We start from the raw sequence: 14196 nt of genomic DNA on the forward strand, positions 1-14196 counted from the left end.
AAGAGAGCAGTAATGTAATGTCATAACATTTCCTTCCCGTGCTAAGAGCGATTTTCTGTAAAGACGTGATGAAACATAATTTAAACTTGGGCAGTCTCAGTGACTTGCCTGAAGACCCCCTCAGTTCGTGGTGCTGGGTGTGCTGCTTTCTAGTCTAATCATTTTGTTTCCAGAGCGACAATCACTGTGATCCACGAAGTGATGAAACACCCCAGCACTCCAACAAATTGCAGGAGGTTTTTTTTTTTTTTTTGTCATGAGCATGTCTTTCACTTCACTCTCCAATATGTTTTGGTTACAGTGATAAACTTTTAGTTTTGCCTTGCAACAACAGTTGTGTTAGATGGAAGACTAAAAGAGTAGCAGGGGCTGGCATCAGTCGGGAACAATCAACGTAGGGTATTTTTCCCCTTTTATTAAAACTTCCATTGAAGAGAAGAGTCCAGAGAAGATTCTCTGTGAAAGTATTTATTGGATTACTATAAAAACTACAGGTAAGCCTACACTACAGAACACTTTCAACCCTATTGACTGGGGATCTAACTAAGAATAAATTTAAATATGACTCTGCTCTCACTAGACATCCATTCAGATGAAATTATACTTTATTTGTCTGCGATTGTGTGAAGGTCTACTAGAGTCTGCATGAAGTAAATGTCGTGATCAGAGGCTATGCATGTAGGATCTGATCAGACATCTGTGTACCTCCAATTTATGGTAACCATTATTACTGTACACTCTAAACTATGTCCATTACACCAGAACAAAGTCCATTTTGCGCATGTTGAACACATCCTCCACACAGACTCCAGAAAGCGGTACAAATAGAACTACTACTCATCTGTGGTGTCTGCAGCTGTTTGTATGTGTGTCCATATATTCAGGCCCTTCAGTGCCTGTTTGTGATGCACAGAGCCTTCCTGTTTGCAGGTCTCTCTGACATGCGGTTAACGGCACATTGGTTAGGTTTAGGTACAAAAATACTTGGTTAGGTTTAGGAAAACACTCGTCCACCCCTCTTGGGACTTTACCACTCTACTACTGACATACTACAATGACAGGATCACCTGTTCACCAGCATGGAGAGGAGCAATGATGTAGGCCTATATAGCTCATTTGATGTAAATATAGGCATGTGAATGTAGTTTTAGGAAACCCACACGAAGGTATTACCAAAACCAACAGTATAATCAGCACAAACACAACACACTGTTGCAGTATACAAATCATTCACACGTGATATATTGTTTTGAATTTTACCAATTTTTAAATGTCAGTTTTTCTCCCTGGCCTCTAGGGGCAGCAGCTGAACTCTAAATCCAAATCCCACTGATTACTGTAAACAAAGGCAAACTAAGACCAAATGCCAAGATGGCAACTGCTCCTGACAGTCTTGTGTGAGTAGTTGTGATTGTGGTACTTCAGTATATCATGTGATCTAAGTATAGAACTTTACAACTTGTGGTTGTTTATGGGGTTTTATGTCTCTTCAGATATTGTGCCTGGGGTCAGATGTCAATGTCCTCCTTGACATTTCTCTAGTTGTCCACTGACCCCTGGTCGATGACACCTTGACCTCTTCCCAGTAGAGGCTGTGAGAGGTTTTGCTTTGGTGCTCACAGATGATGTTGTCTGTTTCAGGTGTATACTCAGTCTCTCATCCAGTTACTGCCACATGTGACATCACAGTGATGTCATGCACCAATCAAGTCTGGACGGTATTGTAGTTGGGGTGTATCAACAGAGTGGTTTGTGGTAAATGCTGAGTCATTGTTACTTGAATGGTCTTGGCAATATGAAGAAGTCCTGCCAAATTTCTCTTAACACAATAACAAGGCACAGTAAGCCAAGTCAATCCACTCCATGCAATTTTCAGTCATGTCATTTTCTCCATCACACTCACATTTCCAGTGTAGACCACAGTTAGAGATAATGCTGTGACCATCGGTGTCAGAACCTCAGCAGAAAGGTTCTCCAGCAGGTGGCAGATTTTGTTCACTGAAATGTGGTTTCCCTCCTTGGCTGCTGTTCACTACTAGAACTGTGTGAGCTACTAACCTGCATAGCTTGTAGTTTGTGACTCAAACTTAATCTGAGGGGTCCCAACATTATTATAAGGATAAGAAGTACATGTGTGCAACATATATTTCTGTTTGCCTGTTTAGTTTTTCAAACTTTTTCTCTAATTTTCGTTGATTGAACTACCCGAACTCAATTCACATCCACTCACAGTAAATATAGCTTTGTTGTTTTGTTTTCATCCAAATATAAAATTGGCGCCTAATAAGTGAAACAATTCAAATTATCATTGTTCTATTTCTTGTTGCCGTTGTTAAAATCTCTAGATGCAACGTGAAATATAACAGTTCATCACATGTTTAACACATGGTAAATTTACATATGCTTTTGGGTACCATCATCTGGGGACAAACATCTGTTCAAAACTTCAAGACAATCCTTGGAGATGTCCTGTATATTCTTCAGTGTAGCCCAAATGAGCTCAAAGTTCATTTTAGTTCTACAAAGATTGCATCTGACCATGAACACACTTCACTGACATTTAACCTGGATGTTAAAAGAAAAAAAAAATCCACCTTGGGGATCAATCAGTCTTCTTCTGATGATCATAAATAAAGAGCAGCCATTGCCCCAGACTCACTTTAAGCATGGATATCACACATGAGTCAGTTTGATCTTTAAACATTCATTCCATCCACAGCAGGAGAGAGCTCAGCATTAACAGACCATGTAAAGGTTTTATATGAAGTCTGACAGACGCTCTGAGCCGCAGAAGGTTCTTGAGCACAGATGAGCAGATATTAAATCTTACACAAGAAGTGGGCACAGTAACGCTGGCCTTCATGTGCCTTTTGTTGGAATATTTTTCTTTAATGTTAAAGATCAGTAACGCACCATCAGTCTATTTCTGTTTTTTTTTTTTACATATCAAACTTTCCAACTTTATGGATTCATTTCAAGGAGCGTGCGCGCACAGCTTCACGCATCCAGTCTGAAGTGCGCCCAACAAACACCAGCATTAAGGAGTTTTTCCTGGCTGACACCACGGGACGGTACGTATAGCAGCAGTATTGTTCTGCGTCTTCATGTGTTGTGTTGTGTTGTGTTGTATGTGGGCTGGCTGAGTGACGCGCCGGTAGGAGTCGGACTGCGCGTTGCAATAAAGAGGCAGAGACAACTGAGAGCGCAGAACAGTGGAGCGAAGAAGCGTCCCGACACCACAGCTACAGCAGCACACACACACACGCACACACACACACACACACACCGCCGTGCCTGTCCGAGCTCACACCGGAGGAAAGCCGCAGCAGCGGAGGAACATGTTGCCCTGTCATTAACTCATCCACAGCGACAAAGCAGGCTGCTCAGCGGGCCTCGACATCCAGAACCTTCTGAACCTTCCAGCCGCACAAGGCGAATTTAGAAAACATCTTTGATTGGTAAGTCTTCACTTTTCTTTTCTTTTGCTTTTACATTCTTAATGCTAACGAAATCCAAGCAGCGATGAGGAAACAAAGTTTGTATCAGACTTTTCGAGGATCCTCTCAACATTACCGTTCTGTTATTAATCTTCTTATTTACCAAATAATTATTGTATATAACTTCTAAGAGGATTCTGCAGGAGGTTGTATATTTTGGAGGGTTGTGCGACAGGTGTAAGTCATACAGTCCTTTAACATTATTGATAATTGCATGCGTTTTATTGTCAATATATAAGCACCTATTTCCGTTTGAGTGTATTGATTTTTTTTAGCGATAACGACACCGATATTTAAATTAAATGATCCATGAATAAAGGGGGAAGCGGTGGTTTTGGTCTCATATACTTTCTCCACCTAAATAAGATGTTGCATCGGTTGTAGTTAAATTGATTCAGTTAAATGAGCGGAACACTTTTTCCTCAGTAGATCGTATGAAATATATAAGTTTGAAACTGCCCCCCCTCCTCCTCCTCTTCTCCGCGCGCAAGCAGGACTCCACCAGATGCAGTGCGGTAATTATCAACACATAGCTGATGACTGGGGGGGTTTATCCCATTTGTCTCGGTCTGTTGGCTCATTAATCTGTGTTGAGTCTCGGCAGATGTATATACAGTGACGGGTTGCACGTTTAGCGCAGTCTGAATAAAAATCACCACAGAATAAAAGGGATCACCTCCTCTTTAAAAACCCCCAAGTCCAATATGCATCAGATAAGAGGTCTGTGAGACAGGTGAGACCGACGGGCCTTTTTGTCCTCCCCCCCGCCCTCACACCACCTGGAGATCAGATCACGGAGTCAGAGCTGGCGATGTGGAGGCAGGCGGCAGGGGGCCATGCGTGGACATGGCAAATCTATAAGACTCAATTGTTCATCTCTCTTTCCGTTTTAATTGTTGCTCAGGTTCCAGTGGTGAAGCAGTGTCCAGATGTTTCACTGAAGTAAAATTGGGTCACAATGCGCTGTACTTCGTTACGAAACTAAGTGCAGTGAAAAGTATCATAATTGCCCTTAAGATGTAGCTGAGTGGAAGCAAGAAAGCAACTTATTGTGTTCCTTCAAGTTGTATTCAAGCTGTTGAGTTCTTAAAGTTGGGTACTAACGCGTAAAGCCACCACTGATGGGTACAAATTACATACAAGTTGTTTCATGGAAATTCCACACTGCTGTTTATGAGAAGGACTTCCAGCGTTTGTGTTAGACCTGCAGTACAAATGTCTGCTGAACAAAGCAGTTAAACAGCCAGAGGTCATTTCATGCAGTCAGGTAGTTTTTGTTAGAGTATTTATCATTTAATTCTAAAATTTTATATACTATACTGGGAAACTGAATTATTATGTGGTAATGCAGTAAGAACATTTAAACCTCTAGAATTACATTTTTTTTTTGTTTTTTTTTCAAAAACATTTTCAGAGGCTACTGCTCTAGAATAAAATATGATAATAATAATAATAATAGTGAACTTGATTTTTAGAAACATTAGCATTTACTGGAAGACTCGCTCTTGTTTTAGAGTCAAAGTCAAGCGCAGTCGATTGCAGACAAAATGACGTTCGGTGTGATGTAAAGCACACGTGCGCTCGCTGCATTCGCTCAGTCATTTGTCTCACCTGCAGATGCTCATTTGTAATTTTACACATACTGTGGTGAATATCACAGCGTACGGTCGAGTCAGTACTGCATTCTGATGAAGGCTGGAGCAAAGACCCTGACCTGCAGGGTACAACAAGGACCTCTTCCACATAGGGACATTTCTAACCACACACCTGCCATCTTCTGTTCTTCTCAATGCCAAGGTACAAAGAAGGATCGTATGAACTTAATGGTCAGCGAGGGGTCGATGTGGAGTTTTCAAAGCTGAGATTAAGCAAAACTCTGCAGAAATGCGTGTCAGAGTCAAATGTGAACAATGACACAGTGAAGTGATGTTGCTCTAAAACTGACATTTGTCAACCTTAACAGCATCATAACCATCTAGTACGTTTTACTAAAGTGTTTGCACTTTTTACGGCTTTATGCTTTTACTTCTTTTGATTAGATAAATAAATAAGATTGTGCAGCAGTTGCAGTGGAAAGTGTGAAAGATGCAGCTATGTGAAGTGCAAATATTAAATATCATTAGGGGGCAAATCCAAATATAAAGAGACCAACAGCAAGGATCGTTTATAGTGGGTTCTGTATAGATAATGTATGGCAAGTGCCCTATATACTCATATATGTACAATATCAAATTTGAAGTACAGGTAAGTATTAAAGGTGCAGTTGAAATGTTACATGACAGATTATGTACATGATGTGATAAGTCCTGTTACGTCCTGTGAGGGATGTAATGATTTTAATTAGAAATTACTAGTTTGCAGATTTTCTTTTCAACACATTATAAATCCAGGGTCACAGTTCAGAGCAGTGGTTTCCAACGAGGTGCTAAAGACCCTCTGGGGCTTCATAAATCTGAGGGGTCTGAAGATCTTTAAACAATGAAAAATCCCATACTACACAAGCTTAATGCTGCCAGTATTTTTTCCTGACTTTTCTCTAATTCTTTTCTATTTGAAGAACAGTATTCATTATTTCCAGTTTCCTTGAAAATCAAGCAATCTGAAAGGGGAAAATTCGGCGTGGCCGAACTGCTCACGACTCAAACTCACAAGAGCATAGCGTGTGACTTTAATGTTCGTACCGAAACGAAATGTGAGTCAGACCTGCTCAGATTTGTAGAAAAAGAGAAGTTCACATCCGTTAACGATTTCTCGGTCTGGAGCGTGTGCTGCATCCCAGCCTGATCACGTTTACGTGGAGGTGAGAAGCGGCGTCTCAGTCTGCACAACGAGGCCCTCTGAGGCGCTGAATCTCACAGTCTCCACCAAAGCAGAGGGCCACGGGCTCCTTGGATCTGCAGGCCCCTGGTATGCAGACATCAAAGGGTTAAAGGTGAGGAGAGGCTCAGCAGCACTGCACTTATCTCCTCTAATGACCTCCTAAGTAAAAGTCAATTACTTCTGCGTCATGATCAGAGAGGAACAGACCACAGGGGGCTGTTTGAGCTCCGCTGCTCCTCATTACAAGCACTTCACTGGAGTTTACTGGATCAGCAGTCCGACCTCAGGCTTGGGGTTGAGGCATTCCTGATTTCCTTATTTACTCCATTTATTAATATCTAATGTAGCCTGAATAAAAGCTGGAAAAAAATGTAACTGTACTCCCTCTGCCTGTACAGGAATGCTCAGATTCTTTCAGTTATACTTCAGGAGCATATTTGACATAAAGATAAGAATGAATCACATCAAAGTTATGAAAAAACTCACATGGCTGAGTTCAGCACAGTTTAATGTGTAAAAATAAGTGTCTACTTGTAATGGTGCTAATGAAAAAAAAATATTATTATTATTGATTGCTGCTTCTCAGAAAAAAAAATCTCAGTATGAAAAGTGATTTTGCCCCTTTAGGTTTCCCTGACTAGTTTTAAAAAAAAAAAGAATCTATGTTTCATACAGACGTATGCCCTCAAATTTATACTGACATTTGGCATCTATGGAGACACTGGGCTCTAATATCAAGAAGGAATTTGGATTTGAACAACATGAGCTCATACTGATGAAAATGCTGTTCAGTCCACTCAGGTTTATTTTAATCGTCGTTGTTTTTCTTTCTCTCTGAATTAAAAAAAAAAGAAAAAAAATTCAGCCAGACACACGTGGTCAATAAAATGGCCTCTAACTTGTCAGTACTCTTAAGTCACTGTTGGTGACGAGCTAGTTGAAAACAGGAGAAAAATGTTTTCAGGTTTATTCAGGTTTATTCAGATTACAGATGCATAACTTAACAAACAGCGATGGAAGAAGTAAATACATCCTGTCCTAGCAGCAACACCAAACAAGGAAAATGACTTCATCAACTGGAAAAGCTCTGAAATCAATTCTTTTCAGTAAAAGTTCTCAGATTTACACTGGAAAATATATTTCAATATCTAAAGCAAAAATATGAATTTGAAAAATGGACCCTCACAGTGTTATCGTATTTTTGTTGATATACATGCAAGCAGTATTTTAATAGTTTCTAGTTAAAGTTATGAACTTGCATATGTTTTGATAATCGCTATGAAAATATTTTTTCATTTCACGAGTTCAACAGCCAGACACAAGATGTGTCAGTCCACTGGGGGCTTCAAGTTTCCGCATCACGCTTGTGTCTGCTGAATACTGGACCAGGATTGGCTGTTTGTGATGTCACAGATCATGCTCATAGGCTCCGCCTCTTAAAATCTGATTTTCAGTGTGTACACAGAATGTACACTTTCAGCAATGAATGTGAAAACAGCCTTACAGTGTCAGAGTCTGCACATACGTCGCTACGCACAGCGAGGCTCAAACATTCAACTGGACAAAACGAGGTGGAAAACACAATCCCAGCATTAAAAAGGAAGTGCAAGTAACCTGTTAAGTACACTACTCTCGCACACAAACTTGTGCCACTGATGGTTGTTACAGTGATGCGGTGACACAAGTAGCATATTATCTATCATAACTTAAACCTCTAATTTGCAGCACCTGAGGAAAACTTGAGCAGCAGCGATGCAGCTGCTGTGAGTCAGAAAACAGGTCTGTTGTGTGAGGTGATGAGGCTAGGGGAGTGGCCTGTGGGCTGTGCTAAGTCTGAGAACGCCGACTGCTGTGGCTCCTGTCCATCAGCATCTGCCTCAGACAAAGATACATTATTGTCTATTGTTATTCCTGCTTATCAAACCTGATTTAACAGCTCACAGGTATTTCTCTGGCTGAATGCTGTCATTCTGTTCCTCTGCCCTCAACAGCCTCGGGCATGTTTCTGGGAACAGGAAACACCCACACCCACACACACACACACACATAGTGCTTTTTTTGTCTGTCTGATACGTCTGTGTGTGTGCTGCCAGTTGTTTTGTGTTCACTTTCGCTGACACATTTACCACACACATATGCACATATTTGTCTAAATGAGTCTTAGTACACCAGGGAGGACCATCAGCACTGAGCTGATCCTTAATCCCTGTCTCCACTGTAATCACAGTTCCTATTCTAAAATTTTAAAACCAGCCTCAAAGACTCATACTAGAGATTTTCAGTAGTAGAGGTAGAGTTTCTCTTAAATAAATACTGTAAAACAGAACAGAACTGCACAATGTTTAGTTTAAGGTTTGATTTCATGAATACAATTTGTAGGTCAGAGACATTTTCATTCACCCATTTTTTTTTAACATTTGACATAAATAACTGAATACGGACCAATGGGTTCTTCTGATTTTCATGCAGGAATTGGAGTATTCCTTTCCAAACCTGCAATTAATGTTAAGCTTTTTAACAGTAATCATGATCTTTCCCTAATATTTGTACAGCATACAGCATGTGTAAATACTGTAGGAAATGCAAATTTTAAGAAATGGCTTTGGAGTAGGACAAGGAATTCCTGTAATGGAGAGGTGTGTCGCAGTAGGCTTTAACTTTGGAGCTTTCTGCAATGTGGCTCCAACAGCAAGTCTCTTTAACATGCATAGTCTTAATAAGATGATAATGAGGTGCCCTTCCACAGCTCTATCGGCAAGACAGCCCGGATGTGTATTGGCTCTTGACATAATTGTGTGTGTTGTCATATGGGGTGTGGGGGCAAGCTCCAGGGTTCTGGGCAGATGGGGGTGGGGGAGTGGGTACACCTCCAATATACAAAACAAACACACCTATGGATTTCATTATGCTATTGATTTCAATTTAATTTAGCTAAGCAACAACATTAAAGCATTCAAAACAAATATACCATGAACCACCACTCCCCCAAATACCCTCAACCTCTCAACCCTCCAATAGAGGTAAAAGTTCTATTTGCTTGGAAAACTTACCTTCTGTTCCTCAACATTTTTTGGTGGCAGTGCTATTAATACATCTCAACGTGTGTTGTACTGGGCTTCATGTCAATCTCGGTTAAGTACAGAGCTGACGTCAGTCATTTGTGGTTTTAACTGGAACTGAGCTATTGCTTGACTAGCCCAGTTTTTATGCCAAGCCAAGTAACCGCCTTGATTCCAGCTATATGCTAAACACTTTAATATCCATCTTCTAATTGTCTTGGAGGAAAGTTTTTGACCCTTTTCCAGAGCAATGCTATGACATGCTTTTAAATTCCTGATGTTGACCCATAAATACTTATACTCCCCAATCAAGCAATGCTCAGACATCATCCAATCAGCATTGAGTTTGAAAGACAGACTGATACATAATCCAAAAATATAAAAAAGTAACCAATTTAACATTGTTACTGGCTATGGCTATGACTATGTCTTCTAGATACAGTCTGATGAGGAATATGAACCTTCTACTGTTCCATTTGTGACATTGAATGTGAATAAATAAATAAATAATAAAAAGACAAAGTTTAACCCATGTTTAAAAAATCAACATATATGCACTAATTTAGTTATAAAATGACATGTCAGTTTCTACAGTTAAAAAAATAGACATGTAAAAAAGTTGCACTTTAACACAATGAGGTAAGATGACAACTGCCCAACCTCCTGTAGACTGGGGTCTTACAGTCAAGTTTTATCTAAATTCCCGTCTATGCATGTGTGTTTGTGTATTATGGAGTAAAAAAAAACAAAACAAAAAAACCCTGCATATTTTAAACTGATGATGTTTTCTGTATCTTCCAGAAGGCCTGCTGGATTTTGTAGAGTAGCCATGGGCAGCAAGACTCTGCCAGCACCAGTCCCCCTCCACCCATCCCTCCAGCTGGCTAACTACTCCCTCCTCCAGAGTTCCACAGGCCTCCAACTACCAGCAGATCATTTTCACAGCATCTACAGCTTCAGTGCCCTACATGCCATTCATCTCCACCAGTGGACCCTCGGCTACCCGCCTTTAGCCCTACCCCGCTGCACCATCTCCAAGCTGCCTGCTCAGTTCTCATCCATGGCCTCCATCCCCATTTTCCCTCACCTCCTGCAGCCCAAGCAGGACTCAGCGGGGCTGCTGCAGAGCTCCAAGAACAAGCCTCGCTTTGACTTTGCCAACCTGGCAGCAGCTGCCACCCAGGAGGATCATTTGAAGGCAGAGGACCTGAGCATGACCGGTGGTGTTGCTGTTGCCCAGGCATCATCTCACCACCCGACGTCAGCCAGCCTGGGATGTCTCCTGGATGTGACCAAACTTTCTTCACCGGAGCGCAAGTCCAGCCGAGGCCGACTGCCCTCCAAGACCAAGAAAGAATTTGTGTGCAAGTTCTGTGGTCGCCATTTTACCAAATCCTACAACCTTTTGATCCATGAGAGGACGCACACAGACGAAAGGCCATATACCTGTGATATCTGCCACAAAGCCTTCAGAAGACAGGACCACCTCCGGGACCACAGGTGAGAACCAGGTTTTATCATAGTCAAATAAGTGTTTATGACCTGTACTGGAGCCAGCCACCAGGGGGCGGTCAAGTCGTTTTGGCTTCACTTCTAGGGAGCTCTCATGTTGCCCGTCTTCATATGCTGTCGATGGTATGAACACATGAGCATTTTAGGTTTTGACACTGTACAAACATTTATAATATCAACTTTATTGATAATCTTTTCAAGCATAAGAGACCATGTCTACACAGGAGACATAGCGTTAGCAAAGGAGCAGCAGCTTCGTCCTTCTGCGTCTTCACAGGATGCTTTGAGGCACATTATTGAGTGTCACCAGTGTTTGCCAGGTCTGAGAGTTTAACAGTCACTGGGCTTTAATTCTTCACCTAAAACAGAATTTAAAATAAAAAAGTTTTGTTTACGTGTTCGTGGCGTGAGTGAAATGCAAGCTGTTTCGCAGTCTGTGTAGACTGTATAAACGTTTCATTTGTTTACATCAGACGTGTGTGAGACGGATAACTGCAAAATGCACCTTAAATTCCTACCATTTGATATCATCGAAATTTGGTAACCAGCATACCTCGCATGTCAGAGACTCTGATTGATTAATTATTTAATTTGGCCCTCATTATCTCAGCAGTAACCTGACGTGCAGCAGCAGGTTAATGAGCTTATAAGGTGAAAAAATATCCCTGCAGACAGAGCAGGTTTCAAGATCCCTATCATAGGTGTGGTGCATGGGACATTTAAAACAGTCAAAATAATTAAATACTTTAAAGCTAAATTACAGAATTTATTTATAATGGAGGATTTCACTCCCCAGAAATGCTATGAACTGTTGAGTAGTCATCATTATTCTTTTCTAATGTGTGACAGGGTTGGTGCACAGTTACAAACTTTACTTTTAGGAGTAGGAGTGGATTTTTGCTTGAAGTTCAGTGACTGTAATGAGGACACAAGATATTGAATGTGTCCAAAAGTCCAGACATTTTACATGTAATGTGGTTTCAGGTTACCTTGATGAAATGTGTCTTGCATAAATAGTGACCAAGTCAAGCTTGCAAATACTCACAGAACACCATGACACGAGTGCATAATTAGCACAGTGTTATCAGTAATTATCTGGTATTGCAGCTTTTTTTCTGCTGAGAGGTTTTTTGCCTCCCATCATTTCTTTTTTTATGCAGTCTGTGTGAATATGCCACAAATAATGAATGTAACCAAACACATGTACACACACACACACACACACACACACATACTTTGTTTGTGTTTGTGTTCAAAGCATGATCTCAGAACTCACCTCATATGTTTGTCAAGCAGATTCAAAAAGGATAACACTCCACTTACATGTTTCAACATTTCCAACTCATGTATTCACTTCAAATTTACTTCTAAATGCATCCACTTGTGTCTTCAAGTCATAATAGTAACCAGCTCTTGGATTATGACAGCAGGGTGCAGTGCTTGTCATCATAGTGAGGCTGATACCACTGTGCCTGCACAGATGCAAAACGAAACCAGTGCTATAACTGTAGACACTGCACAGAAGAATCAGGGACAGGGGGTAGGTTACTGGAAAACGGCCAACATAATGATCTATAATGTTTTATATAGCTCTTGTCCAAGATGAGGTATGGAGTGCACTGAGTCTTTCAAATTGGTGGGGTGATAAGGCCCAAGCCTGCCAGCATGTGAATTCTTGCATCACATCTGGGATTTGTCAAGCAGTGTTTGCACACATTGTTGATCACTGTTTTTGATATTCTATCTTTTGTTGTTTGGAGGACATGTTGGAATGGTCATGAAGCCTTTATGTAATGCCCATTGACCCATTAACTACTACGATTCTTCCCAATTACTAACTTGTTGTTCTCTTGTTTTCCCCATGCAGGTACATTCATTCCAAAGAAAAGCCCTTCAAATGTCAGGAGTGTGGGAAGGGCTTCTGTCAGTCCAGGACTCTGGCTGTCCACAAAACATTACACATGCAGGTCAAGGAACTGAAGCCGGCCAAGATCAAGTGATTCACTCTGCCAGCAGGGAAGGGGACGGGGACACTGGAAAAACAAGACCAAAGACAACAACAGTCGAAGAGAAACCAAAGACTTTTTCATCTCAGCTGTCGGAGGTTGAGCCCTCCGCTTCCATGGGAATACTTTTCAAGGATGAAATATTTCACCAGCCGGTTCTTAAAGAAAAAATACAGAAATAAGCCTTAGCGGAGAAGTGTATGCTTAGTTGTCAAAGCCTAAGACTTGGCCGAGAACCCAACGGACGTGTGGAATGTGAAACAGACCTTAAGAAAAAAAAAATCTTGTGGCTGCTCAGAAGCTTATAATCCAAAGGCCTTATAAAAAGGGACATCTCTCTTATGCAATTTTTTTTTTTTTTTTTTTACAAAACCTGAGAATGATCAAAGCCATGTTAACATAGACACAGCTTCCTCCTTTTCAATATCACATTCCAATGTTATTTTTGTACAGATACATTATATCAAAAATGTATTTTTGCACTTTAACCTGATTATTGATTATTTACATATATCACTGGATTTCTTAAAGTTATTTTCAAAATGAATAATCATTTCTAAATAAAATATTTTACTGTAACAGGTTGGGTGTGTGTGTCTGAGTTTGTCTGAATGACATGTTGCTATAGCGAGGCAACATGGGGGATTTCATGCATCCCCCATTGGACCTCATTTCAGAAACATACTAGTCTGGTAATTAATGGACATCAGTTTGCGTCATCTTGTTGTGTGTACTAGTGTGCAGTCTTTCTCATTACTTATTTTCAGTTTATCTTTATTATCTTTGAAATTTATAAGCATTGTATGTGTATGTAATTCATGGGACAATTCAAACAAATTTTTTTGTCTCTCACCATTAGGTACGTACATTTTTTTTTTTTTCTGAAAGAAGGTGTCATGGTGGTTCACCAGAAGGGGAAGTGATTTGTCTCTTCATATGAAGGACAGTTAGGGTGGCTGTTAGTAGTTACATGTAATTCAGTGACCTGTATCAAGTTTTCATAATGGTCATAGCAATGATGATAGTGACAGACCAGCTACTTATTCACTACTACTATATCTTTCTTCTAATTTAACTAAAATTTCAACACCTTCAGAGATCAATACTTACAGAAGTAACAGCTATATATATATATATATATATACATACATATGAGCTCATACTACTAGAGGACCAGACACTTATTGCAGTATAGTGCAGATAGTGTCGTGCATCTTTGACTTAAAGGTCTCTGTTGTTGCAGCCATTTTGTACCACACAGTTGACTGTGATGCTGCAATTCAGTTTCTACTCCTGCAAACA

General features: G+C 40.5%; 1 protein-coding gene across 1 annotated transcript; it reads left to right on the forward strand.

Annotated features, from left to right (window-relative positions):
* Positions 1–3078: 3078 nt before the first annotated feature.
* Positions 3079–13477, forward strand: osr1 (odd-skipped related transcription factor 1). Its single transcript, XM_046413792.1, has 3 exons — positions 3079–3458; positions 10178–10876; positions 12756–13477. Exons 2-3 carry the CDS (start codon positions 10206–10208, stop codon positions 12886–12888), a joined length of 804 nt encoding a protein of 267 aa, XP_046269748.1. The 5' UTR covers positions 3079–3458; positions 10178–10205; the 3' UTR covers positions 12889–13477.
* Positions 13478–14196: the final 719 nt, after the last annotated feature.

The sequence above is a fragment of the Scatophagus argus genome, chromosome 15 (assembly GCF_020382885.2).
Source record: "Scatophagus argus isolate fScaArg1 chromosome 15, fScaArg1.pri, whole genome shotgun sequence".
In the NCBI taxonomy this organism is placed as follows: Eukaryota; Metazoa; Chordata; class Actinopteri; family Scatophagidae; genus Scatophagus; species Scatophagus argus.

What these genes read in the sequence shown, in the direction of transcription:
- osr1 (XM_046413792.1), top strand. Translation starts at nt 10,206, where the DNA reads ATGGGCAGCAAGACTCTGCCAGCACCAGTCCCCCTCCACCCATCCCTC. An exon ending in GACCACCTCCGGGACCACAG is followed by an intron (nt 10,877 to 12,755) that starts GTGAGAACCAGG and finishes TTCCCCATGCAG; the next exon opens with GTACATTCATTCCAAAGAAA.